Source organism: Ranitomeya variabilis, chromosome 3, assembly GCF_051348905.1.
Source record: "Ranitomeya variabilis isolate aRanVar5 chromosome 3, aRanVar5.hap1, whole genome shotgun sequence".
Taxonomy (NCBI): Eukaryota; Metazoa; Chordata; class Amphibia; order Anura; family Dendrobatidae; genus Ranitomeya; species Ranitomeya variabilis.
The window spans coordinates 733,848,574-733,876,552 of NC_135234.1; the positions used below are offsets into that span (position 1 = coordinate 733,848,574).

Below are 27,979 nucleotides of genomic sequence, written 5' to 3' on the forward strand. Positions count from 1 at the left end.
TTCCCTTCCCCCTGGAGAGGTGAGAGGGGCCTGTGACGCCATGTCTACTGATACCTGCCAATCTCACCTACATCCCGGCAGGTAGCAGTAACCGGGATGGTGGAAATGAGCGGCACATGACAAGCCCTTTACGCATGTAGCAAACTTTCCTAACTTTTGGAAATCTTTATTTACTACATGGATTAGTAAAATGACCCTGAGCTGAGCCCTTTCATCTTACGTTTGATATTCCAGAATCTCCGGTTTTAGAGAAATGTCCACTGTATACACATACACACTATTATAATACTATTTTTTTTTAACAAGACCTGTCACAATACTCCCATAATAGAGGGCGAAGATGCAGGATCACACAGACCCATCACACAGAGGGCACTGATGGGGCACCACGGGGCTGGGCACGTATCATAGACACTAAACAACGACAGTAGCATTGGTTTAATATAACACATCCAGGGCATGGGAGATCCACAGAGAAGAATTAAAGAAAAAAAAAAACAACAAGCCTTTTATTCACATAGAACATGCAGGTACAAGACAGGGGGCGACACACACGACGAGTTCCCCCAAACGTTCCCATCACAAGATACTGGCGATGTGAAGAAGAAGTGACGTCCGTATTCGCCGGCATAGAAGGAAACCTCCTGGTCGTCTGCTGGAGCACATAAAACTGTACTACTTTATATACTTCTCCATGAATTTCTTGTGGAACTCGGAGCGCAGGGTGTCATTGACGAATCTCTTCTCCTTCTTCATCTCGTCCACTCCTTTGGCGCAGTTTTTGAACACAACGTCGTCATCCCACCTGAGAGGAAAGACACAAGTCCAAAATAAGCCAATATTATAGAAGGATTCCGCCATCTTTAGCCCAACTATAGAGAATACATGCCAGTCCTGGCCAGCAATAGCAGCATCTTCCAAGCCTGCTCCTCCACATACTCAAAAGGAAAAGCTTTAGAAGTCCATTTTCCCCATTAGTGGATGCAAAACTCACAGGCACTTTCTATAAGTGGGCAGGGAAAAAGGAAGAGTCAGAGGTTTACTGGTTGAGGAGGAGCAGAAAAGAAGGACACACAGGTGTCCTCTCTGAGTGGGCAGGAAAAAGAAGGACTCACAGGTGTCCTCTCCTAGTGGGCTGGAGAAAGAAGGACTCACAGGTGTCCTCTCTGAGTGGGCAGGAAAAAGAAGGACTCACAGGCTCCCTCTGAGGGACGGGGAAAAGAAGGACACAGGCTCCCTCTGAGGGACGGGGAAAAGAAGGACACACAGGCTCCCTCTGAGGGACGGGGAAAAGAAGGACACACAGGCTCCCTCTGAGGGACAGGGAAAAAATGGGTATTATACCTACCGATAATTCGGTTTCCAGGAGTCCATCCTGACAGCACTCTGGAGGACGTCCTCCTCCTCCTTGCAGGGACAGGAAACAACACGAGAGGTTAAAAGGTCCCACTCCGCCCCCTTTCCTTTAGTGTTTTGACAAGTACCACACCATGGATAGATACCATTTGAATTTTATTAACCAAATCATATTTACAGCATATGACATAGTATACATAGGGGGGGAAGTAACGGTGCTGTCAGGATGGACTCCTGGAAACCGAATTATCAGTAGGTATAATACCCATTTTCCAGGACGTCCCCCTGACAGCACTCTGGAGAATACCAAAGAAAACTCCTTTAGGGTGGGACAACTGCCTGGAGAACCTTTCTCCCAAATGACATTTGCTGTGTTGCTAACACGTCTAGTTTGTAGTGTTTACAGAATGTGTTCACACTGGCCCAAGTTGCAGCTTTACAGATTTGTTCCAATGATGCCCCCGCCCGTTCAGCCCATGATGCTGAAATGGCCCGAGTGGAATGAGCTTTTATTCCCACAGGACAATCTACCTCTTCTGACGCATAGGCTTTTGAGATAACTGTAGTGATCCATCTAGCTATAGAGGTCTTGGATGCTTTTTTACCCCTATTTTTACCTCCAAAAAGGATAAATAGATTGGGATCCTTTCTCCAAGTACTAGTGGCCTCTAAATAATCTAGCACTGCCTGTCTGACATCAAGAGAATGTAAAGATTGTTCTTTTGTATTAGAGGGTTTATTGCAAAAGGAGGGTAGAATTATTTCCTGGTTTCTATTTTGTACTGAAGCTACCTTGGGAATAAACGATGGATCTAGTTTTAAGATTATATGATCCTCACGAACCTGGAGGTACGGATCCCTAATTGACAGGGCTTGTATCTCCCCCACTCTTTTGGCCGTTGTAATTGCTACCAAAAAAGCTGTTTTCCAAGTTCGTATTGCAATGGGCATGTCACCTTTAAGGGTAAAAGGATCTTTACATAGGGCTCTGAGCACTAAATTTAAATCCCAAGTGGGAGTTAATTGTCTAAACGTGGGACGTAATCTCTGGATGGCTTTTACGAATCTAATTATCCAAGGGTGAGAGGCCAACGGATAATCCAAGAATGTGCTAAGAGCTGAAATCTGCACCTTAAGGGTACTAGGTCTCAGCCCCATATTGAAACCGGATTGGAGAAAATCCAGAACTCTGGGAACATCCAGGTTCTCCGACATCACGGCCGACCTGCCACCTTCCATACAGAATTTCTTCCAAATTTTGCAGTAAATAGCTGAAGTTACTGGCTTACGACTAGCTTGGATTGTTGAGATGACTTCATCAGATAGCCCCCGCGATTTCAAGATGTCCCTCTCAGGATCCACGCTGAAAGGTGTAATCGTTCCGGGTTTTGATGTAACACGGGCCCCTGATAAATGATGTCCTTTCATAGGGGAAGTCTGATTGGACTGTCTGTTGTCATGGCTCCTAACAACGGAAACCAGCTCCTTTTCGGCCAGAATGGTACAACCATCAGAACTGTTGCTTGGTCTTCCTGAATTTTCCTGAGTACTCTCGGAATGAGTGCTATTGGAGGAAATGCATAAGAGAGTGGTTCGACCCATGTTTGACTCAAGGCGTCGACTGCTTCCGGCATGTCCGTAGGGTTGAGGGAATAGAATCTGGCCACCTTCGAATTTTTTTCTTGTAGCGAATAGATCTATCTTGGGAGTCCCCCAACGGTGGCATAATCGGTGAAAGATTTCTTGATTTAACTCCCATTCTGTCGGACAGATTTCTTTTCTGCTCAAATAATCGGCCAGGACGTTTTGAGACCCCTCTAAGTGGACTGCTGTGATTGACAGGACTGTGTTCTCTGCCCAAAAAAATATTCTTCGTGCAAACTCCTGAAGTGGTTTGTGTCTGGGACCTCCTTGATGTCTTATGAAGGATACCGCTGTCATGTTGTCTGTTAGGATTTTCACATGTTTGTTCTTCAAGCGAGAGAGATTCCTTCTTAGAGCTTCCCAAACAGCGTAAAGCTCTCTGTAGTTTGAAGATCTTTGACTGATATCTTCTGGCCACCTGCCTTGGATGAATGATCCTTCTAGATGGGCTCCCCAACCCCACTGACTGGCGTCTGTAGTGATTACCACACAAGGGGTCAAGGTCCATGGAACACCCACTCTTAGGTTGCAGTATTGTGTCCACCACTGCAATGACTTTTTTACTGCCTTTGATAAATGGATTATTCTGTCCAGTGATGACTGACGTCGATCCCATGTCAAGAGAACCTGATCCTGTAATAATCTTGAGTGAGCTTAGCTTGTGCCCATCTTACGCAAGTGATACAGGCCGTCATCTTCCCTAAGATCTTCATGGCCGATCTTATAGTAATCCGATGCTTTAGGAATTCCATGATCAACGTGCTCATTGACTCCTGCTTTTCTCTTGGCAAAAAGGATTGTCTTGAGGTGGCATCTAGAAGAACTCCCAGAAATACCTTCCGAGATTCGGGTTTTATGTGTGATTTCTTGCGATTCACGACCCAACCTAGATGTTCTAAGACTGAAATGGCTCGATCCCTGTGTAGGATTAAGACGTTTTTTTGTTCTGGCTACCAGCAGAAAATCGTCCAAATAAGGAATTATTGTAATTCCTTCGTTTCTCAAGTATGCCACCACCTCTGCTACCAGTTTTGTAAATATCCTTGGTGCTGAGGCCAGGCCGAACGGGAGACACTGAAATTGGAGGTGGCAGGTTTGGTCCGGAATTTTTACAGAAAACCTCAGAAGCTCCTGAGAAGTTGCATGGATTGGAACCTGATATTACGCACTTTTTAGGTCGAGCGTACACATTACCGCATCTTTGTCTATGAGGTGGACAGTTGTTTTTATTGATTCCATTCTGAATCTTTTGTATTTTACATAGACGTTTAAGGGTTTTAGGTTTTTTATTGTGCGTGTTTCTCCTGATGGCTTTGGAATTGAAAATAGTGAAGAGTAGTGACCTCTGGCTATTTCTGTTGTGGGAACCCGCACTATAACCTGAGAACTGAACAATTTCAGAAGGTCTGTGAATATTGGTGAATTTTCCGCCACACTGGTAGGTGGGATACACCTTTGTGGTGCTGGGGATACGAGTTCTATCTTGTAACCTTCTGAAATTATATTGAGGACATACGCATTTTTTGTGATTTTTCTCCAGTTGTTCAGAAAAAGACTGAGTCTGCCCCCTATACCTATGGCGTCATTGTCTCCTAGATCTAGGGCTTGACCCAAACAGAGAATTTCTTCCCCTTCGGTTCTGAGAATAGGCTCCTCTATAGGTACCTCTGCTGGATCTCCACTGTTCTCTATAGTCAGGCTGTTTGCCTCTATAGGAACTTCGAGGTGGGGGTCTTTTCCGAAATGGCTGAAATTTTTTCCTCGGGAAACCCTTTTTTATTGTCTGATGCGGATTCTAGAATGTCGTCTAATGCCTGTCCAAATACCTTGGATCCTGAAAAGGGAATAGCACATAACTTATTTTTAGATGCATTATCTCCTGACCAAGATTTAAGCCATATAGCTCTACGAGTCGCATTGGACAATGAGCTATTCCTGGCCGCAAATCTCACGGATTCTGCTGACGTGTCAGCCATAAAGGCTGTGGCAGATTTTATGATGGGTAAGGAGGAAATTATATCAGCCCGCGGGGTTTTATTCACCAAATGTTCCTCTAACTGCCTCATCCACAAATACATTGATCTAGCTACTGATGTGGCTGCAACGTTAGCTTTTATCAGTGCTGCCGACGTTTCCCAAGAACGGCGCAACAGAATATCTGTTTTGCGGTCCATAGCGTCTCTGAGACTAGATGAGTCCTCAAATGGAATAGCCGTTTTTTTTAGTAATTTTGGCTATAGGTACGTCGACTTTCGGGATTTCCTCCCATGTCTTGATATCCTCCGGATCAAATGGTAAACGACTTTTAAACTCCCGAGACACTATCAGTCTACGTTCTGCATCCTTCCATTCTTGCAATATCATCTGTTTGAGGTGATCGCTTACAGGGAATACCGTCTGTCTTTGTGATGTTAGCCCTCCAAACATCAAATCCTGTCTGGACTTTGGCCGCGGCTCTTCTTTCATCTGCATCGTATTCCTCACCGCTTGCACTAGATCTTCTGTCTCTTCCACAGGAAATAGAAATTTTCTTCCTTGATCCTGTTCATCTAGTGGTAGTTCTCCTTCTTCTTGATCCGAGCTTCTACCGTCTGATTCTTCCTTAGATGAAACTTCTACATCATCATGGGCCAGGTCCATCCGTGGTCTTTTGCGACCCCGACCTGGGCTGGAGGGGTACCGTTGTGTCATGGTAGCTAATGAATTCTGTACTTCTTCCCGAATTAAAGATCTCATTTCGGATAATAATGATGGTTGTTCTTCCCTTACAACTCTAGAGATGCAGGCCCCGCACAACTCCTTTTTATGCGCTTCCGGTAACACTGCATTACATATGGAGCATCGTCTGGACTTTGTCAGTGCCTTGCCTGACTTTTTTGTCACTGGCAGGGATGTCTGTTGAGCCTCCTTATCCCAAGTATAAGAGTGAGTACATCTTAGTGACTTAGGAATAAGTGAGAAAAGGTAATATGCGCTATGCGCACTTACCCCAGTCTCCTCACTCCTGGGATCCATATCCTCTGTTTGAATATAAATATACCATATAAATAGAACATCTCCTGCTAGAGGGATATAGCAGCACTGCTGCACTTACCCTTCGTCTCTGGCATTGCAGACCTCCTCTCCGGCCCGTGACTGTGGATGTGCGTCCTGGTTCAATCTAGCGCTCGCCGTGTAGAACGCTGGACGCCCACTCCCATATCTGGCGCTTTTTTATAGGTGTCTCAGCGTTCCACACTGTGGAACGCATACTCCGCCGCCGAATCTGCCGGAAATGACGTCGCTGACGTCACCGGAAGTGACGATACACCACTTACTTCCGCGTTCCACGCAGTGGAACGCACGCTGAAGCCGGGAGGTTCTGCCGCCCCTGCATGCTCGTATGAGAGCATGCGGACCTCTGCGCCTTTTCTCCTTCCTGGCGCCGGCGCCTCTTGTCCTTCCTGGCGCCTGAGCCGAGAGCCTCCCCCTGGGAGGAAGCGGCTCACCCAGGAGCCCGTCCACTCGACTGGTCTCTGGGCACAGGGACTCCCACCCGAGAAGTATGTGCCCTGGGCTATCGACGAGGGGGAAGGATATTGGACCAGCCGCACGATCCCCCTGAGCCCTCCGGTCCGGTAAGCTTGATCCCTCGTGTGTCGCTCCATGCAGGGACAGGAAAAACACTAAAGGAAAGGGGGCGGAGTGGGACCTTTTAACCTCTCATGTTGTTTCCTGTCCCTGCAAGGAGGAAGAGGACGTCCTCCAGAGTGCTGTCAGGGGGACGTCCTGGAAAGAAGGACACACAGGCTCCCTCTGAGGGACGGGGAAAAGAAGGACACACAGGCTCCCTCTGAGGGACGGGGAAAAGAAGGACACACAGGCTCCCTCTGAGGGACGGAGAAAAGAAGGACACACAGGCTCCCTCTGAGGGACGGAGAAAAGAAGGACACACAGGCTCCCTCTGAGGGACGGGGAAAAGAAGGACTCACAGGCTCCCTCTGAGGGACGGGGAAAAGAAGGACTCACAGGCTCCCTCTGAGGGACGGGGAAAAGAAGGACACACAGGCTCCCTCTGAGGGACGGAGAAAAGAAGGACACACAGGCTCCCTCTGAGGGACGGAGAAAAGAAGGACACACAGGCTCCCTCTGAGGGACGGAGAAAAGAAGGACACAGGCTCCCTCTGAGGGACGGGGAAAAGAAGGACACACAGGCTCCCTCTGAGGGACGGGGAAAAGAAGGACACACAGGCTCCCTCTGAGGGACGGGGAAAAGAAGGACACACAGGCTCCCTCTGAGGGACGGGGAAAAGAAGGACACACAGGCTCCCTCTGAGCGGGAAAGGGAGACGGACACACAGGCGCCCTCTAAGGGAGTAGGGAGAAGAAAAACACCCAGGCTCCTGAGGAGGCAGGCAAAAGGAGGACAGGCACACATTACCTGCCTCTGAAGGGGTGGGGGAAAGAAGGACTCACGGACTCCCTCTGAGTGAGCTGGGAAAAAGAAAGACACATAGGTTTCCTTTTGAGAGGGCAGGTAAAAAAGACTCAAAGGCTCTGTCTGAATGGACGGGAAAAGGACTCACAGGCTGCCTCTCCGTAAGTGAGCAGGGAAATGATAGACTCTGATGCTCCCACTCTGAGTGGGTGGACAAAAGAAGGACTCACATGCGTCTCTGTTCTTAAACATAGCTAGCTTTTGTATAAGAAAACACAAAGAAAATTATATATGCCAAAATAGTGTTTCCCCATTTATCATATACTGCCCGTATATACACAGGTCCTGAAAACAGGCTTTAAAGGTAACCCATCATATAATTTTGGCTCCATAAACAACCCATAGTAAATTATTTATCTTCTATTTCTTAAGTTTTAGGGTAACGCTAATTTCCTACTTCCATTCAAGTGCTACATTCAGGAAGAGTCAAGGATCAGAGCCTCTAATCACACCCATAGGGTTTGATCAATGGGGTGAACCGTTCCTTAGGCCAAGATGCAGTCACCAAATCTCACCTGCAGGGCACAGGCGCAGTTTAACGATACACTATAATGTAGGAACTACATGCAAAGTGTACTGGGATGGTTCAGGGTGACAATTATGTAATGTGTTCCCTTCTACAAAAAGAATACAACAACTAATTAAAAGACAATGATTGGAAGTAATACCCGCTTAGCAGTCTTGGTAAATCCTGAAGAACAGCACCTTCCATGATAAAAACCCTACACCATGCGGCCAAATCATGGAGCGGTCACTAGTGCTCAGGCTACAGCAGAAACCGGTGTACTTACTTTGGTTCTTTAAAGGGTAAAACCCATATAAAAAAAAACCATCTGTACACAGAACAGGAAAAAAGATTATTGATCCTAAGTCGGGAGGACCAAAAACAACCCCTGTTTAAATGGAGCATGTGCGACCACCGTCAATAAAAGTGGTGGTCGCACCTGCTCACTACTACTCTATTCTCAGCATCAGTGAGGGGTCTCTGTAGATAGACCCCCCATCAATGATCATGCATTTTTCTATTCAGGGGATAAGTGATAATTCTGGGATAATTTAAGATCGTATTTTGTGAATCCCGATTATAAAACTTACCTCCGTTTCACCTTAAAACTTGCTAGAGCCACAGCGGGAGCCGCGAGGTTCAGCAGGGGGTTGCCACTTAAAATGTTCTCCATTCGGATTCGCTCCTCTTCCGCTTTCTGCTCTAGTTCCTTTTATTAAACATATATATATATTAGGGTTCACCTTCAGGTTGTAAAGATTGGATTACACAGATTAGAGAATATCTGGACTGGATCTATTTTATGTGCTATTTTAACACTGAGGTTACAAATAATAAAAATTGGCATTTTTAACATCAGAAGCCAGACTATTAACTTATTTTAAAAAAAAAGTTAAAATAAAACAAAATATATATATTCCATATTCACAAGCGTAGCCTACACAACCAGCACTATGGCGTGTCTATGACTACGGCGTGCGTCCTACACAACCAGCACTATGGCGTGTCTATGACTATGGTGTGCGTCCTACACAACCAGCACTATGGCGGGTCTATGACTACGGCGTGCGTCCTACACAACCAGCACTATGGTGTGTCCATGACCATGGTGAGCGTCCTACACAACCAGCACTATGGCGTGTCTATGACCATGGTGAGCGTCCTACACAACCAGCACTATGGCGTGTCTATGACTATGGTGTGCGTCCTACACAACCAGCACTATGGTGTGTCTATGACCATGGTGTGCGTCCTACACAACCAGCACTATGGCGTGTCTATGACTATGGTGTGCGTCCTACACAACCAGCACTATGGTGTGTCCATGACCATGGTGAGCGTCCTACACAACCAGCACTATGGTGTGTCTATGACCATGGTGTGCGTCCTACACAACCAGCACTATGGCGTGTCTATGACTATGGTGTGCGTCCTACACAACCAGCACTATGGTGTGTCCATGACCATGGTGTGCGTCCTACACAACCAGCACTATGGCGTGTCTATGACTATGGTGTGCGTCCTACACAACCAGCACTATGGCGTGTCTATGACTATGGTGTGCGTCCTACACAACCAGCACTATGGCGTGTCTATGACTATGGTGTGCGTCCTACACAACCAGCACTATGGCGTGTCTATGACTATGGTGTGCGTCCTACACAACCAGCACTATGGCGTGTCTATGACCATGGTGTGCGTCCTACACAACCAGCACTATGGTGTGTCCATGACCATGGTGTGCGTCCTACACAACCAGCACTATGGTGTGTCCATGACCATGGTGAGCGTCCTACACAACCAGCACTATGGCGTGTCTATGACCATGGTGTGCGTCCTACACAACCAGCACTATGGTGTGTCTATGACCATGGTGAGCGTCCTACACAACCAGCACTATGGCGTGTCTATGACCATGGTGTGCGTCCTACACAACCAGCACTATGGTGTGTCTATGACCATGGTGTGCGTCCTACACAACCAGCACTATGGCGTGTCTATGACTATGGTGTGCGTCCTACACAACCAGCACTATGGCGTGTCTATGACTATGGTGTGCGTCCTACACAACCAGCACTATGGCGTGTCTATGACTATGGTGTGCGTCCTACACAACCAGCACTATGGCGTGTCTATGACTATGGTGTGCGTCCTACACAACCAGCACTATGGTGTGTCTATGACTATGGTGAGTGTCCTACACAACCAGCACTATGCTATGGCGTGCGTCCTACACAACCAGCACTATGGCGGGTCTATGACTATGGTGAGCGTCCTACACAACCAGCACTATGGCGTGTCCATGACCATGGTGAGCGTCCTACACAACCAGCACTATGGTGTGCGTCCTACACAACCAGCACTATGGCGTGTCTATGACTACGGCATGCGTCCTACACAACCAGCACTATGGCGTGTCTATGACTACGGCGTGCGTCCTACACAACCAGCACTATGGCGTGTCTATGACTACGGTGTGCGTCCTACACAACCAGCACTATGGCGTGTCTATGACTACGGTGTGCGTCCTACACAACCAGCACTATGGCGTGTCTATGACTACGGCGTGCGTCCTACACAACCAGCACTATGGCGGGTCTATGACTACGGCGTGCGTCCTACACAACCAGAACTATGGCGGGTCTATGACTACGGCGTGCGTCTTACACAACCAGAACTATGGCGGGTCTATGACTACGGCGTGCGTCCTACACAACCAGAACTATGGCGTGCGTCCTACACAACCAGCACTATGGCGGGTCTATGACTATGGTGTGCATCTGACATAACTAACACTACGACATGTCTGACTATAGCGAGCATATTACACAAACAGCACTATGGCCTACAGCAGGGGTGGGGAATCTTTTTTCTGCCAAGGGCCACTTGGATATTATACCATCCTTCGGGGGCCGTACAAACTCCGCCCACAAAGTACATCCTGATTCTGGCACTGGGTGTCAGGACGTAATCTTTCATTGCATGCCCTTCATTTTTCAGTACTGAACACTGCGTGTGTGTATGTGCTAACAGAGCAAGAAGAAATTAATGAGCTGGTTGTAATCAAGATACACCTCCCTGCCCAAGAATGCGGTCCCTGAGAATCTGCTCGGGGGCCTGATAAAAGGTCGTCGAGGGCCGTAAATGGCCCTGTGACCTGAGGTTCCCCACCCCTGACTTACAGGATTTGTGACCAACAAAATTTTTGGCACCATGTGAACATGGCCTAAAAATCATTCACGTACAAGCACCAAATTTATAGTGTAGATAAAAACGTACAAAAAAAAAAAAAAACATTCAGTACCGTAACTTTGTAAATAAATTATATACTTGAACCTGTGTTGTACTCCAGAGCTGAATTCATAATTCTACTGGTTGTCATTGTAACCAGTCGATAATCTAGTTTAGATGAACTCACGAATGGCAAATTTGATGCAGAAATTTTTGAGAGTTCTGCTCATCTCAAATTTCTGTACCAAATCTGGTGCTTTTGAATGTGCCCTAAAGGCTGTGTTCACACGATGCTCAAATGATGCATTTTTTTCATCAATTTTACCATTTTCAAAAATATTTTTCCATATTTTCATAAAGTCGCATCAAAAACAAACTGGGACTGCATCATTTGAACACGGCTCAGGGTTAATGTCCTCATGTAGCTTTTTTCTGCATGAAATATGGAGGCTATAAGCAATAAACATCAGTGGAAAGTAGGTGCTTTTTTTCTGATTTTTTTGGTGCCAACTGAGTTTGATCTATCTTGGGAAATGCTGCAGTAAAACACTGATAGAACTACCACGCTGCGATGTTTAGAAATGCACCACAGGTATAGATGTATAGAGATTATATATATATATATATATATACACACACACACATATATACACATATATATATACACACATATATATATATATATATATATATATATATATATATATATATATACACATATATATACATACACACACACATATTATATATATATAATAAAATGCATTGTGTGAATGAGATGTTAGAAATGTCATCCATTCTGTTGCTACCGTAAAACTGCATTTAACTTTCTGCATGGAAAAAAATAAGCCTACCAAATGCTACACGTGAGCAAGCTGTGAGGTTGGGGTCATGTGTGACAGAAATACTGTGGATTTTCCATTGTGACCTTAAAAATCCACTGCGTAAAACAGGAGCAGCAAAGACGAACTGAGAGCTGCAGAGAAAATTTTGCAACGGAAACCGATCTGCGAACATTTCCTAAGGCTGAATTCAGATGATGTAAATTGCACTGCAACAAATTACAGAAGATTCTATGTAGGTCGAGGGGGCTCCAAAACACAAGATGGAACATGTACACATGGTGGATTTCTATCCCATGGATTTCACCCACTGAATCTCCTGGAAGAGCTGCAGGTACTGGTGGTGTGTATGGTGCTGCGACTGTGTAAAGAAGAAAAGAGAGGCTGTGCCGGCAGGAGGACTGATCAGCTGGGATCCAGGACGAGGAGCCACACCGATCAAACATTCTCCTCTCACAAAATGGCTGCAGACAGGTCTTTTAGGGGTAGAGCGGTAAAAAGCTTCAAAGGACATATGTGATGGTGGTGAGCGGTAGACAACGTCAGGCCAAAAAGGAGGTTTCATTTTCCATTACGGAACGGTTAGTGATGGGGAAACGATTTGTCGCCTTTGGTTGTGGCTCCATACATGACCACACAAGGACCAGGCCCGTTGACGTTTTCTTCTGGCTTGATGCAAAATCTGTGCTCCCGTGAAGGAAACATGGTGGCGGCGATCTCATTACAACTTAATGACTGCGTAAAGGCAAGCCGAACAATGTATTAATGGCGGCAAGACACCGAAATCACGTCCTCCCAAGAAGCAGAGCCCTGTTTGTCATTCGGGACCACTCATGAGGCGTTTTCAGTGGCTTCTCCATAGTCTTGGCCGATAGGGGCTTCTACAATTACAATAGCTGGTCTGTGCTCTTTTTCCCCCAGAAACCGCGCCACTATTGTCCATTGGCTGTGTCTGGTATTACAGCGCAGCCGCCTTTATTCAACCCCTCAATGATAAAGTAAAATTTTCGTTTTTGGCGCTTCCGTTTTTTTCCTCGCCTTCTTCCAAGAGCCATAACCATTTGACTTTTCCGCCCACATAGCCGTACGAGGGCTTGTGGTTTGCAGGTCTGCAGCATCCATTTTTCATTTCTTTACAGCACTTATCATATGGGTTAAAAAATGTATATTGTGGTAGATCAGGTTTTGACGCGGTGATGAGGAATATCACTTTTGGATGGGACCGGATGATTCAAATGTAATGATTTTTTTGTTCTTTACTTTTCACTTGATTTCTTTCCTTTTTCACAGACTTGAGCCCGCAGTGCTTTGATTGCTTGTACTATATCTTACAATACCTCATACCATATAGTAGAAATCATGGTCTCCTATAAAGCCGGGCCTATGACTAGGCTTTATAGCAGCACTAGCTCGGCATGACAACACATCGGCTGCCTGCGATCACATTGCCAGAGGCATGAGGCGCACCCAAACTAACACCCCTCCAGGGCCGAGCCACTAAAGTACAGAAAATCAGAGCTCTGGTCGCTGCTGCTGGAAGCAGGTGTCGGCTGTATAACACAGCCAGCACCTCCCCTGTGTGGAGCAGACGTAACACCTTCACCTGTACTGGAAGGTGCTAACGAGCATGCCTCATAACGACAACCCCTGTCCTTATGCCTTTTTGGGGCATACAGAGGTCATGGCTGGGGGTCCTCACATAATACTGCTCATCTCCAGCAGTGGCATTGAGCAGTCACACAGAGCTTCCCCCAGTGACACTAGATCATGGTCATTAGCCTCAACCTCCACAGGCGAAGCAGTCTGTCCTCATACAAAAGAAAGACAATCCCTTTAAATGGAAAATCAGCGGCAACAACAGACACAGGAGGAACAGATTCCTGTCGAGATCATAGATCCCTGCAGATGTCAAGCCATCGACAACTTCAGGCGCAGCAGCGCTGATTCAGCAGTGCAGTGTGGTGGTCCCATCTGAGAAAATGGTGCAAGCTGCAGTCCTCTGCCCAGCCACTAGGAGCACTGCGCAGGAAGAAAACAGTACAGAGGATGCTGCGCTGAACTGATGCTACTGCCCCTTTATGTCGAGAATCGAGGAGGGTCCCAGAGGGCCGATTACTTGTGATACGCTACTTTACTAGACAAGACTAATCTTTCAAGATAATCGTCTACATATCAACGACACCTAAAATTTGTATGCAGTCACAGCCCTGCAAGGTTACTCCGGAGACCCTGAACATTAGCAGCGATTACTTGGGCGGCCGATCCAATTATGTGCCGCTGCCGTGCCATCCACTTGTGTCCCATCCGTAATGTGCAGAATATGTCGCTGGGAGATTAGATTACCTACGAATGAGAAAATGTTTCCATCTGCTGCTGTCAGGCGACAGGAATGTTAATCAGTCTTCAGGCGGCCGGAGGACACCCGGACGACAAGCGGGCGGCCGGAGGACACGCGGACGACAAGCGGGCGGCCGGAGGACACGCGGACGACAAGCGGGCGGCCGGAGGACACGCGGACGACAAGCGGGCGGCCGGAGGACACGCGGACGACAAGCGGGCGGCCGGAGGACACGCGGACGACAAGCGGGCGGCCGGAGGACACGCGGACGACAAGCGGACGGCCGGAGGACACGCAGACGACAAGCGGGCAGCCGGAGGACATGCAGACGACAAGCGGGCGGCCGGAGGACACGCGGACGACAAGCGGGCGGCCGGAGGACACACGGACGACAAACGGATGACAAGCAGGCAGCCGGAGGACACGCGGATGACAAGCGGACAGCCAGAGGACACACAAACGACAAGCGGGCAACCGGAGGACATGCAAACGACAAGCGGGCAGCCGGAAGTCACGCGGACAACAAGCAGGCAACTGGAGGACACTTGAACGACACGGCGGGCAGCCAGGGGACACGCGGACGACAAGCGGGCAGCCGGAGGACACGCGGATGACAAGCGGGCAGCCGAAGGACACACGGACGACAAGCGGGCAGCCGGAGGACACGCGGTCGACAAGCGTGTGGCCGGAGGACACGTGGACAAAACGCAGGCGGCCGGAAAACACGAGGACGACAGGTCAAGCAGCAGGTCTACAGGCTCAAATTAGGGAAATCTCAGATTGGTAGGGGTCCAATACAAAGCACCCCCACCAATCAGCTGATTGCAGCTGCGTCAGTGTCGGATGCAAACTGTACGGAGCTGGAATAACACAGCCTCATGCACCACATAGTGGCTGTTCAGGGTACTGCAGCTCAGATAACATTCTCTTTAATAGGAGCAGAGCTGCAGTACCAAGAACAGCCGTGCGGAGCTGTGCGTTCTGGCTTCATCCAGTTTATCGCCATGGGGTGAAGGTTGCTGGATCTCCATGGATCTGATGTTGACAACCTATTGAAAGTACACATCATCAGTATCTAAGTAGAGGACAATCCGCCCACAGTATTGATATGTGATTACATCAAACAAGCATGAAATACACAAGAACAAGGTGAAGAGTCATCACTATGCTGCCCCCCTACACACAAACGACGTGCAGGTGATCAAAGGATGATACAATAATGTACTCAACTTTCTGGGATTAGAATAAATAAGTGGTCAATGGTCGGTCTACAGGGGCACCACAAGTACCATTAGAATCAGATCACTGAAGGTCTGAAGTGATTAAATTGCTTTAATTAGACAGTGGGAAAATAAGCAAATTTGCGGCTGACTTGCTTTTTCTATCTGCTGTCATTCTCCTGCAAGAGAGATTTTTTCTTACATAGTGTACAGCTTGTATCCATGGAGGTCAGCTGAAAGTGAGAAGTAGCTACATTCTAGAAAAAGGGTTAACTCTTAACATCCCAGCCAGCTCTCTCCAGTAAATTGATTTCTATACAGCAGATCACAGCTCTCAATGTCCTGAACCGGGGTTTTGTTCAAATGCCCTGCTATCTCTATGTGCCAACTCAGAACAAACCACTGATTGCCGAATGTGTTATGGCAGAACTTGTGCTGAGCCTTATAGTTCTACTAATTCTACAGCTCACCAGAACGGTCACTCAAAGAGGAGCAAAGTCTGCACCCCCAGAAACCAGGAAGTGGGGAGACTGCAGAGCTGTGAGCTTCTCAGGAGACTACTTGAGAATAACCCTTTGACTCCTGAGCGAGTATACTCAGCCTTTGTTTTTTTCCTTGTCTTTCATTAGTGATATACTTTAGATTAAACACTGCCCTCTGGTGGGAAAAAAAAAACAGCAGAAAAAAAAAGCTATTTTAATTAAAAACTACATGCTTACACCTTTAGTGGAGGAGAGAAATAATGCTGTAACCCAAGCCTATGCTAAAAGGACGCTGCCGACACCTAGTAAAATCTATGGATGCATTTGGCATATACATGAAGAGCGCTTCCCTATGTGCACGCAGTACGTGTTTGCACGTGTGGCGCAGACTGCCTACAGTCGTCTTATCTGCATCTTCCACCATTTCCATATTACACTTTAATTAAATAGAGACAAAGCCTAAAGATCACTATTAGATCATCTGGGTGAAGGACATGCATGCACCATATATGACAGATACTTGCAGCTTTAGTGCCATTGTCATTATCATAAATGGTTAAAATTGCAAAATTGGTATAAAAGTCACTTTGCAATTCATTAATAAAAATCCTCTCCATTCTCAAAAATGGAGGCATTTTTATTTTTACTCTTCATTGCCTTGGTTACCGGCCACTTCTGCAGTCTCAGCAGTGGCTTCTAGGCAAGGAGCGCAGCACTTCTTTGCTATAAAGCTTATGAGAGCAATTCTGAAGCTGGCTGGTCTGTGTACAGTGTTATTATTTGGGCCTCCAGCCGTTCAATAAACCCGTCATCTGTCATTAAATACCCTGGCCTCTAATGATCATGAGATTACTGTGCTGACTCTGCCACAGTCTACACAGTAATGCTGATGATCTGCGGTAAACAGTAAAGCCATGAAGGGCTTTAGTCAACATAGAAATATTCACTTAAAATCATCAATATCTCATTTTGGTTGCTCTACCGGTACCACATGGTACTAAACATAAGAACCTGACTCAAATAGGTGCCCAGTTCCAAGCCAACCAAGCTTGTAAGCACATAAATGGCAAATATTGCTATTTTATTATAATCTACACAATAAATTATTATTATTTTTTTTTTTACATTAAATGGGTAAAATCACAAAGTGCAAATTTACTTGTTATTAAAAAAAATCCTCTCTATTCTCAAGCATGGAGAGATTTTTTTTATTTTATGATTTACAGCTCATTGCCAAGAGATGTGGCCGGTCTTTTCACCAAGCAGTGCAGCGCTTACAAGTTGTTTTTTTTGTTTGTTCTGGAGCTGGTCGGATTGCTGAATTTCTCAGATGCAACAGAGGAAAAAACTGCCCCAAAAGCGCACAGATTGGGTCAGGGCGCAACCATAACAAAGGTCCAAACTGCCAATCAGAAGCGTGCAGCCCTTAGCAAGCAAGAAGCCGGTGCGCTCCTGACAAACGATGAGACAACCCCTTTAATCTGATTTTCTAGTTAATAATGTTCCTTCCTTTTTACAAGTGAATGAGACCAACTATCGCAGCGGCAAATGACTACTAACGCCATCACAGGGCTATGGAAATCACACTATTAAGTTCTCTTACAAACACAAGAACGAATGGAAAGGGAGAAGAATGTGTTTCTAATTTATTTCTTAATACCGCTCACCTTCCGGGCCTGCTCCTCGGCCCGCTCCTTCTTAATCTTCTCCAATTCTGCCAGGAGGGCTGCGGTGTCATCATCACTGTCTTCATCTGAGTCGTCATCGTCTTCATCTTCCTAAAGAGAAAAAAAAAACAACAAAAGAATGAACCCTCCAAGATCATCTCCATTCACGGAGTCTTCCAGGAACCATAACCCATGTCCTCTCTCCCACCCCGGTGCCTGCAGGACCCCCAACTCCCTGTAATAAATCTGCAGGGACATAGGGAATCACAACAATCGCCGATTAATCCGAAGTCACCAGGATTTAATCTCACCCCTCACTTCTATATAATCTGTTCATTAAAATGTATCTTTATGCACGTAGCTATCAAGCAATACTGTAGACCCAGTAGCGGGGGGGGGGGGGGGGCCACCAATATTATCCCCTTCCCAACTAAACAATATTCACTGCAAGTTTTTTTTTTTCTTCCCCTCTTCTAGTGGACATCCTTTCTCCATCAACATGGCCATATTGAGGTTTATTTGAGGGACAGGATGCAGTTTTTAACGACAACATTCACTTTACTGTATAATGTACTGAAATATAAACACACATATATAAATGGTTAAACAGCAGCGATCGGAGCTTGGTCCAGTCGCTGCTGCCGGCTTTTCTTTTTTAATCACCTGTTACTTTGTCTAGAATATAATATGTCCCTTTTGTGCTGCAAGTGTATCCTCTTGGTAAAGCAATATTAAAAGGGGTGTTCTCTTTTTTTAGAATGCAATGGCACATAGCTAGGAAACGTCAATACATTTGGAACTGTGAGCGGCCATTACAATGAATGAGGGCGTTGTTGTTTCCTGCATAATGTGTCGCCTGCAACATTGTCGTATGGGGAAAATTATACTGACAAATGGGGGGTCCTGGACCCTCGTTCATCACTTAATTTCAATTACGTCGCCATAAAACTTATCATTGTTACATATGGCTGATGAAGACCCCCTCAGAGGCTGTTCATAAAAATCTGTCAATGATTGAATGGTACCCGGTAGCGGTGTTACACTTTGTACACGTCGGTGCTGGGTGTTGGACCCCCACTGATCTGATACTGGTGACTTATCGTGTGGATGGATCCTATATGGCCGCCGATTCAACCTCTTTCTCTCTGAAGAGACGCTGTAGGGACACAATGAGGTCCAGTAATGGCTCCGGAAATCCATGATTCTTCCTTGATCGGTCAATCACTAAAAGTAAAGAGTGGAAAACAGACATACGTACATCAGTCAGCGGATCATCTGCGTCTAGATTGGCTGCTGGGATCTGATCTAGACGAGGCTTCTTGGATACAGATGACGTGTGCTCTAAAAGGAGACAAAAAAAAGGATAAGATTAAAATACATGACAGAAACATTGAAGAATTACAAGATTATTAAAGGGATCATCCTATAAATAAATGTTACATTTCTCGGTTATCTCAGGCGCTTGTGATGGCCCCTCCGGCTGTTTAGATCATTCTCAGAACGTCCACCTGACGTGTTCAGTGCTGGTGGTCGCACATGCTCAGTGGATCCATCCTATCACACTCTCTTGTACCCAGATAGGTGAAGTAATTCTGCAGGCAGCCAATAGCAATCAGAGAACTGGAAGTGACGTCTTAGCACCAGCACTGGCTACTTGAGGTGGACGATCATGGAGAAACTCAAAAGAACAGCAGGGGGCACCACAAGTGTGCAGCATCAATATCACAACAGTAATAATCAGAAGGGATTCCACTTGTTTTATTTTATATTTTACCAGTGGGACAATCCCTTTAATTTTAACCCATGCATGCACATTACAGTTTTTTTCCTTCTAAATTAAGTTTTAAATTTCTGTCTGATCCGGTTATTCAATAAACTTGCCTCCTTTTTTTTTAGCGACATATGGGACAAATTTTTTTTATTTTTTTATTTTTTTTAAGCGGATTACAAAATGAATGTCTTTTTTTCCAGTTTGCAAGATTTCCGTTTGTGGTCAGTGAATCAAAACCCTGTTTACTAAACCCCAGTGGATGAAACCTTGGTCAAGTGCCGATTACACAGAAATCTGAACGTATTGCAGGAGCCCGGCACCATTACATGACCAAACTGTAAACTATTCAATGCCACCAAGCGGAGCTCCTGTGTGATAATTACACAATACAAGGTTTCAACATGAAGATCGTCCACAAATAATGAGCTTTATTTATTTGTACTCGCTACTGTTTATAGTCGTGCAAATACTGCACCCCCCACCGGGATTCATGAGGCATGTAGGTGCATAAGTGTCTGACATACCGCTCAGGGGGAACCTGGTCTAGAAGACAAGTGATGGCGACTGTGCCTCCTGCCGTCCCCCATAAGGGCCATTGCTCGGTGACGCAGAATCACAGGGGTCTATTAGGAAGTTGTGACTTGTCCTGAAAGATTATACCCAACACTGAAAGGTATCACCTTCCTATAAGGCTACGCCGCAGCACCACTCCATTCATTCCTTACAGCTGCAGCACCGCTCCATTCATTCCTTACAGCCGCAGCACCACTCCATTCATTCCTTACGGCCGCAGCACCGCTCCATTCATTCCTTACAGCCGCAGCACCACTCCATTCATTCCTTACAGCCGCAGCACCACTCCATTCATTCCTTACAGCCGCAGCACCGCTCCATTCATTCCTTACAGCCGCAGCACCGCTCCACTCATTCCTTACAGCCGCAGCACCGCTCCACTCATTCCTTACAGCCGCAGCACCGGTCCACTCATTCCTTACAGTTGCAGCACCGCTCCACTCATTCCTTACAGCCGCAGCACCGCTCCACTCATTCCTTACAGCCGCAGCACCGCTCCATTCATTCCTTACGGCCGCAGCACCGCTCCATTCATTCCTCACGGCCGCAGCACCGCTCCATTCATTCCTTACGGCCGCAGCACCGCTCCATTCATTCCTTACGGCCGCAGCACCGCTCCATTCATTCCTTACGGCCGCAGCACCGCTCCATTCATTCCTTACGGCCGCAGCACCGCTCCATTCATTCCTTACGGCCGCAGCACCGCTCCATTCATTCCTTACGGCCGCAGCACCGCTCCATTCATTCCTTACGGCCGCAGCACCGCTCCATTCATTCCTTACGGCCGCAGTACCGCTCCATTCATTCCTTACGGCCGCAGCACCGCTCCATTCATTCCTTACGGCCGCAGCACCGCTCCATTCATTCCTTACAGCCGCAGCACCGCTCCATTCATTCCTTACAGCCGCAGCACCGCTCCATTCATTCCTTACAGCCACAGCACCGCTCCACTCATTCCTTACAGCTGCAGCACCGCTCCATTCATTCCTTACGGCTGCAGCACCACTCCACTCATTCCTTACAGCTGCAGCACAGCTCCATTCATTCATTCTTTATGGCCACAGCACAGCTCCATTCATTCCTTAAGGCAACAGCACCGCTCCATTCATTCATTCTTTATGACCACAGCACCGCTCCATTCATTCTTTATGGCTACAGGACTGCTCCATTCATTCCTTATGGCCACAGCACAGCTCCATTCATTCTTTATGGCCACAGCACAGCTCCATTCATTCCTTATGGCCACAGCACCGCTCCATTCATTCCTTATGGCCACAGCACCGCTCCATTCATTCCTTATGGCCACAGCACCGCTCCATTCATTCCTTATGGCCACAGCACCGCTCCATTCATTCCTTATGGCCACACCACCGCTCCATTCATTCCTTATGGCCACAGCACCACTACATTCATTCCTTATGGTCACAGCACCGCTCCGTTCATTCATTCCTTAGGGCCAGAGACCTGCTCCATTCATTCCTTCTGGAACTGCTTGACATGGTGGGTCGCATGACTTTCTCTGGCAGTCCCATAGCGATTGAATGGAGCCCCGACTTGCATCACTGTCACAGTTTCTAGGACGGTGTTTGAGTCAGTAAGTTATCCCTCTATCCTGCGGACATGTAATAACTTTCAATGTTGGGAATAACCCTTTAATCTGGAGGAAAAAAAAGAATAAATATCCATATAATAATTCAGTGCTCTACCTCTGGGCGGTCGGTCTCTATTCTTCTCTCTCACAACAACGCGCTCCCTTTCTTCCAGTTCCCTCCTGAAGTCACGGCTTCTCACCTCCTCGGGGGCATCCTGGGTGGTCTGTCTACAAACACAGGCAGCATTATAGATCCACACTGTTGTCTAATGCCGATAAGCGTCTCTCTGGATCTCACTTGATCACATCTTTAGCCCCTCAGGTGGATGTACAAAGTCATCCAAAGTGCAGTGTAGTTACGGAATATGGATGAAGCGGTGCAGGGCAGATGTGACTGCACGGTCAGCAGCCAGTGGCAGCTGGAATACACAGCCACCACCCCGCCTACTGTAGTTATAATTACATGTTTAAAGGGGTTTTTCCACTGCTGAACAACACTGAATAAGAATAACTCCAGGTTTGCCATAAATATAAAGTCCAGAAATTACTTCATGTGTGGTGTACAAGAAAATCTGTGGAAATATGGTATATTTTCCATCCCTTTTAGATGTATAAAATATAAAAGCACATGATAAATTATAAATATCTGATAACATCCAATGTATAGCCGTACAGAATAAGTAAAGAGTGACTAAACATTTCTACTGTGCTTACATAATTAATTTTCCACTGATCACCCAAACATCCCCTTCGCCTCCCAAGAGGGGCAGAGCTCAGCAAACTGGAGCTTCTGGCTGAGCGCACACAGAGCAGGGTAGGGATTCAACAGAAAGCTATGAAGCCTGCGTTTTCTGTTTTGTCCCTACCCCGCTATGTGTGGGCTCAGCCAGAAGCTCCAGTTTGCCGAGCTATGTACCTTTTGGGAAGGGAGCGTTGTAAATATTAGTGGGGGTTGCAGAACCTGGACCCTCCAATGAATCTTTATAATTGTCAGGGCACAGAAATATGGAAAAACAACACGTATAAATGGTCATCTATTCTTTAGCGTATTTTGGATCTATGGCACAAAAAAAACAACACCACAAAATAAGTTTTTTTGAAACAGGCATTAATTTCCATTCACTGACAGCCAGCAGGAATCTGGAAAGTCATAATGAATCATTTCCTTTGCATAACGCCAGCACATACGCCGATATACATAGTGCAGTACCTGTATTTGATCTTGGTGTGTGACGGAAGGTCTCGGCTGGAATACTGTTTGGACAGCTGACTGAGATCTCCTTCCCCTTTTCCTCTGCCTCCTCTGGCCGGCTCAAACGTTGGCCTGGCTGCGGTCGTCATCCTCTAAGCGGCTATTTCACAAAAAGAAGAAAGGTGCGGCCATTAAGACATGGGCGCAAACCATAATAATGTCTGACAACCCATAACGAACAGTTGGAAATCCAACATCTGGGATCCCCATCACTCCATAGAGCCATGGAAAGGGGCACAGCGCTCAGAGCACCACCTCTCTGCTTATAGAAATCTGCGGGGATCTGTCAGTCTGAGACGCCACCAAGATAATCATCATATTTCCTCTGCCAACATTCATGTTGCAGAGTCCACTTCGCTTCAGTGATGTCGTCATGTACATCCAAGTAACCACTGCAGCCAATCACTGACCCGAACGGAGTGGTGACATTCGTACAGGCATCAGCGGTGGTCGGTGGAAACCAATGATTGGATGCAGCGGTCACATGAATATACACAAGATCATTTCTGCAGGAATTCACGGACTGGCAGGAACTGTATGCACTGCAGTGAACTGAGCAGGTGTTCCTTAAAGGGGTTTTCCAGACTTGGGGCTCAAACCTGAAGTCACTATGTGTGTGTAATCCTCAGTCAGGATTCTGGTCATGTGACCACAAGCATTTAATTTGCATACTTCTGGCCACAATCCGACTAGACATGTCCGGCCTAAATCAATTCACTTGCATTGATTGAGACCGCACACGTTTAGTCGGCATGTGCCCGCACGTATGCAAATCACATGTATTGGGTCATAGGCCCTCCTGCTCTCGGCACAACCCCGGAGAATGTGGACAGCGAGCACCATGCGATCTGTCAGGATTCACAAATCTGCAGTCACAGATCTGGAGACTGGAACCTCAAAACTGGACAACCCCTTTAACTTAAAGGGGTGGGGGCCATTTATAACACATTATGAATGGGTCCAGAGTGTTGCAAAACAGTAAACAAATAAAATAACCCCTTTAAAGGTGACAAGGTCTAGGCAGGAAGTAGCTCACTGCTTAGATCTCCATAGACTATAGTGTGAGTAACAGGAGGGTGTACTTACTTAATAGGGGTTACTATAGACCACCCTAACTGAAATGGCTCACCCTGGAGACCAGACACCACCATATGGGAAGGTATCACCCACCTCTGCAGACTAATGCCTATAAGAAGCCACAGATGTCAGCACAAGTTCCTTGTGGACACGGCAGGACCTATCTGCACTGAGTGTAGCTGGCACACAGACACGACACATCTGCTGTACACATACCCCGCAGGCTCCAGTCCCTCCAGCTCGGACACTGCGCCGATAAAAAGCCGGAATCAGCCTGGTGACGTCAATACAAAGCGACGCAGAAGAGTCTCTCCTAACACATCCGGCGCCGGGTGACGACGTCACAGGAAACTGTTATTCCGCCATCTTTGATAGGGGCAGTTCTCCTTCAGTGTACAAGCGCAGCAAATATATATATATACGACTATAATGTGATTAATATAACTGGGAATGAATAAAGTGAATACAGGCTCGTGTTTATCTAATTATTTCTGCTTGTGGCTTCTAACCATGGATCCTGCAGTCCTGCTGCTCCAGTTTTCATTCTTTGCTGTGATCCAAAAACACAAAGTTGCCAACTTTTTAAAAGGAACATCAGGGAGATGGTGGAAAGTGGAGGGTAAAGTTGAGTAGGAGTAAAATATTGGGTTCTGCTCCACCCATTGGTATAAGACGTTGCCCACTACCACATTTGAGTCCTTGGCTCATCGTTGCCTGTGTTTTGTCTACTTTTGTGTGTTTTGCGCCTTTTTTAGTTTGCACCTAATTCATTATTCTGTTTGTGCCTTTTTATAGTCTGTTGTAAATGTGCTCGCCTGTTTTTCTTTGTTTTCTGCTTTGTGGGCGAAGTTCAGCGATCACAGATGTTTTCGGAGGATTTACGCAACTTTTCTCCAGTTGCCCCGGTGTCAATTTGAGTACACCAGAATTTTGGTGCAATATTTTGTGTCAAAAAAAACAAAGAAAAAAAAAAAAAACAGTTCAAGACAGGAAGAAAGCCAATTTTTTACTTACTACAAAATTCATGAATTGCGTGCGCCATTTTGATGTATTTGGCGGCAAAATGACAACTAATGCCACAAGACGCAGAAGGAAAGTGACTTTAAAAAAATCTGCAAATGATGAATCGGGGCCATAGTGTAGATGACCCCCTTCATTCATCCGGATATCATGGCACCAAGGAAAAAGGGTTCTCCGGTGAAAGCAAGTTATCACCAATCCGCAGGAAAGATTAAAACAGTGGGGTCCGACCTCTGGGACCTGCACCGATCAGCAGCACGGGTCATTTGTATCCGCATTAGAATTTAGCAACCGCTGCTCCATTCATTCCCCCTGGAGTTGCTGATCGCTCCATCCGGCTTTTTCCAGTAGCCCCATAGAGCAGACCTGGACAAACTGAAGACAGCCGAGGTGCTGAAACAGTGGCCCACGGACCAGATCATGCCCTCCCCCCGCCCGCTGTCTATCTGTCACCACTGCCATCTGCCGCCGCTATCTGCATCCTCAAGATGCAGACATCTGTGAATACATTGATGGAGGACAGGGCCACTGGCTCCATTTTCCACCATTCAGAGTATGAGACAGCTGACACGATAACGTCATTTCATCGCGCTGCTGCTGAGGCTCAGTGCACAGGAGACAGGAGCAGAGCGCCGGGGGAATGGGAGCAAGATAAGTAGGTGGTGTTTTTCATATGTATGGGATATTTGTATATATATATAGAAGGCTATGTGAGGCTCACACTATAGGAGGCCATGTGGGAGCTCATACTGTATAAGAGCCTATGTGGTGCCTCATGCCGTGTATAGGAGGCTATGTGGGGTTCACACTATATATATATGGAGGCTATGTGGGGCTCACACTATATATATGGAGGTTATGTGGGCTCACACTATGTGAAGGCTATGTGAGGCTCACAGTGTATGTATGGAGGCTATGTGGGGGCTCACACTATATAGGAGACTATGTGAGGTCTCATACTGTATATATGGAGGCTATGTGGGGCTCACAGTGTATATATGGAGGCTATGTGGGGCTCATACTGTATATAGGAGGCTATGCGGGGCTCACAGTTTATGTATGGAGGCCATGTGGGGGCTCACATTGTATATATGGATGCTATGGGTGGCTCATACTGTATATAGGAACCTATGTAGTGGCTCATGCTGTGTATAGGAGGCTATGTGGGGCTCACACTATATATATGGAGGCTATGTGGGGCTCACAGTGTATATATGGAGGATATGTGAGGGCTCATACTGTATATAGGAGGCTAGGTGGGGGCTCAAACTGTATATATGAATGCTATGTGGGGGCTCACTGTATTTATGGAGGATATGTGAGGGCTCATACTGTGTGTAGGAGGCTATGTGGGGCTCACAGTGTATATATGGAGGATATGTGAGGGCTCATACTGTGTATAGGAGGCTATGTGGGGGGCTAAACCTGTATATTGGAGGCGGTGTGGGGGGTTCAAACTGTATATAGTGAGGCTATGTGGGGCATATACTTTTTATAGAAGGCTATATGGGGGCTCATACTGTATATAGCAGGCTATGAGAGTGCTCATATTATGCAGAAGCTATGTGGGGGCTCATGCTGTATATACGGGGCTATGTTGGGGCTCATATTGTATATAGGAGGCTATGCGGGGCTCACAGTGTATGTATGGAGGCCATGTGGGGGCTCACATTGTATATATGGATGCTATGGGTGGCTCATACTGTATATAGGAACCTATGTAGTGGCTCATGCTGTGTATAGGAGGCTATGTGGGGCTCACACTATATATATGGAGGCTATGTGGGGCTCACAGTGTATATATGGAGGATATGTGGGGCATATACTTTTTATAGAAGGCTATATGGGGGCTCATACTGTATATAGCAGGCTATGAGAGTGTTCATATTATGCAGAAGCTATGTGGGGGCTCATGCTGTATATACGGGGCTATATTGGGGCTCATATTGTATATATGAGGCTATGTTGGGGCTCATACTGTATATAGGGGCTGTGTGTGGGCTCATACGGTATATAGGGGGTTATGTGAGCTCTTATGGTATATAGGGGATGTCAACATACTTAATTCTGCTCACTATTAATTGATACAATTAATAATTATAATTGATATGTTAATATTAACATTGAGCAGAATTAATTTCTACCTATTGGTTCGGCCCTCCACAACAGTCACGGTCTGTCATTTGGCCCCTCGGAGAAAATTAATTGCCCACCCCTGCCATAGAGAATGAATGGAGTTGGACAGATGTGCAACCTGCCGCTCCATTTTGTAATGGTGATAAGAGTGAATATTCTGCCGATTGGTGCGGGTCTCAGCGGTCGGACCACCAATGATCTATAAGTTATCGCCTATCCTGATCCTGGGGATTAGGTGATAACTTCTTTTTAATGGTCAACCCTTTAAGATATGACATCCTCTCTTGTAGGTGGATTCCACCTTCAGTTATACACAATAAATCCAATGTGTATGAAGAGTCCAAAACACCAGCAAAGGATCCCTCCCTTAAAGGGGTTGTCCACCACTTTGATATTGATCACTTATCCTTAGTATAATTAGGGAGCACCAACATCGTTGCAAACATGCAATGCCTTAGCTACAGCTCTGGTTATATGTCTCATCTGGGTGGGAGGACATAGTATATAAGCACAGAAAATGCCTCATGGGCCTGATTTGTGATTAGTCCGTACAGCAGATCAGTTGAAGTTCAAGTCCTAAGATCCACACCAATCATTCTAAACAGGGTGTACATAGAAATCATGGGGCCCCATAGCAAAAGTACTAATTGCCCCCCCAAAAAATATATATATTCCATGGGGGTCACGGAAGATCATATCTCACAACATTCCAGTCTTTACAGCGTAATTTTCCTCCTACTGAAGCCCTAGATTCCCCTTTCATTGCACCCATAAAGTATGATGCTAACAAAAGTGCC

At 46.4% G+C, this 27,979-nt stretch overlaps 1 protein-coding gene across 2 annotated transcripts; it reads right to left on the bottom strand.

The window, feature by feature from the left end:
* Positions 1-494: 494 nt before the first annotated feature.
* On the bottom strand, positions 495-24,413 carry CWC15 (CWC15 spliceosome associated protein). 2 transcript variants are annotated; one of them, XM_077298450.1, is made up of 7 exons: positions 24,243-24,413; positions 22,908-23,049; positions 21,813-21,925; positions 19,021-19,103; positions 17,763-17,873; positions 8,573-8,691; positions 495-805 (listed from the first exon to the last, which is right to left on the bottom strand). In XM_077298450.1, exons 2-7 carry the CDS (start codon positions 23,036-23,038, stop codon positions 676-678), a joined length of 687 nt encoding a protein of 228 aa, XP_077154565.1. In that variant the 5' UTR covers positions 23,039-23,049; positions 24,243-24,413; the 3' UTR covers positions 495-675. The 2 variants fall into 2 exon arrangements, with proteins under 2 accessions (XP_077154565.1, XP_077154566.1); XM_077298451.1 differs by having other exon boundaries at positions 24,120-24,299.
* Between the last annotated feature and the right edge of the window lie 3,566 nt (positions 24,414-27,979).

What these genes read in the sequence shown, in the direction of transcription:
- CWC15 (XM_077298450.1), bottom strand. Translation starts at nt 23,038, where the DNA reads ATGACGACCGCAGCCAGGCCAACGTTTGAGCCGGCCAGAGGAGGCAGA. An exon ending in CCGAGGAGCAGGCCCGGAAG is followed by an intron (nt 8,692 to 17,762) that starts GTGAGCGGTATT and finishes GTTTAATAAAAG; the next exon opens with GAACTAGAGCAGAAAGCGGA. An exon ending in AGTTTTAAGGTGAAACGGAG is followed by an intron (nt 806 to 8,572) that starts GTAAGTTTTATA and finishes CTTTCCTCTCAG; the next exon opens with GTGGGATGACGACGTTGTGT.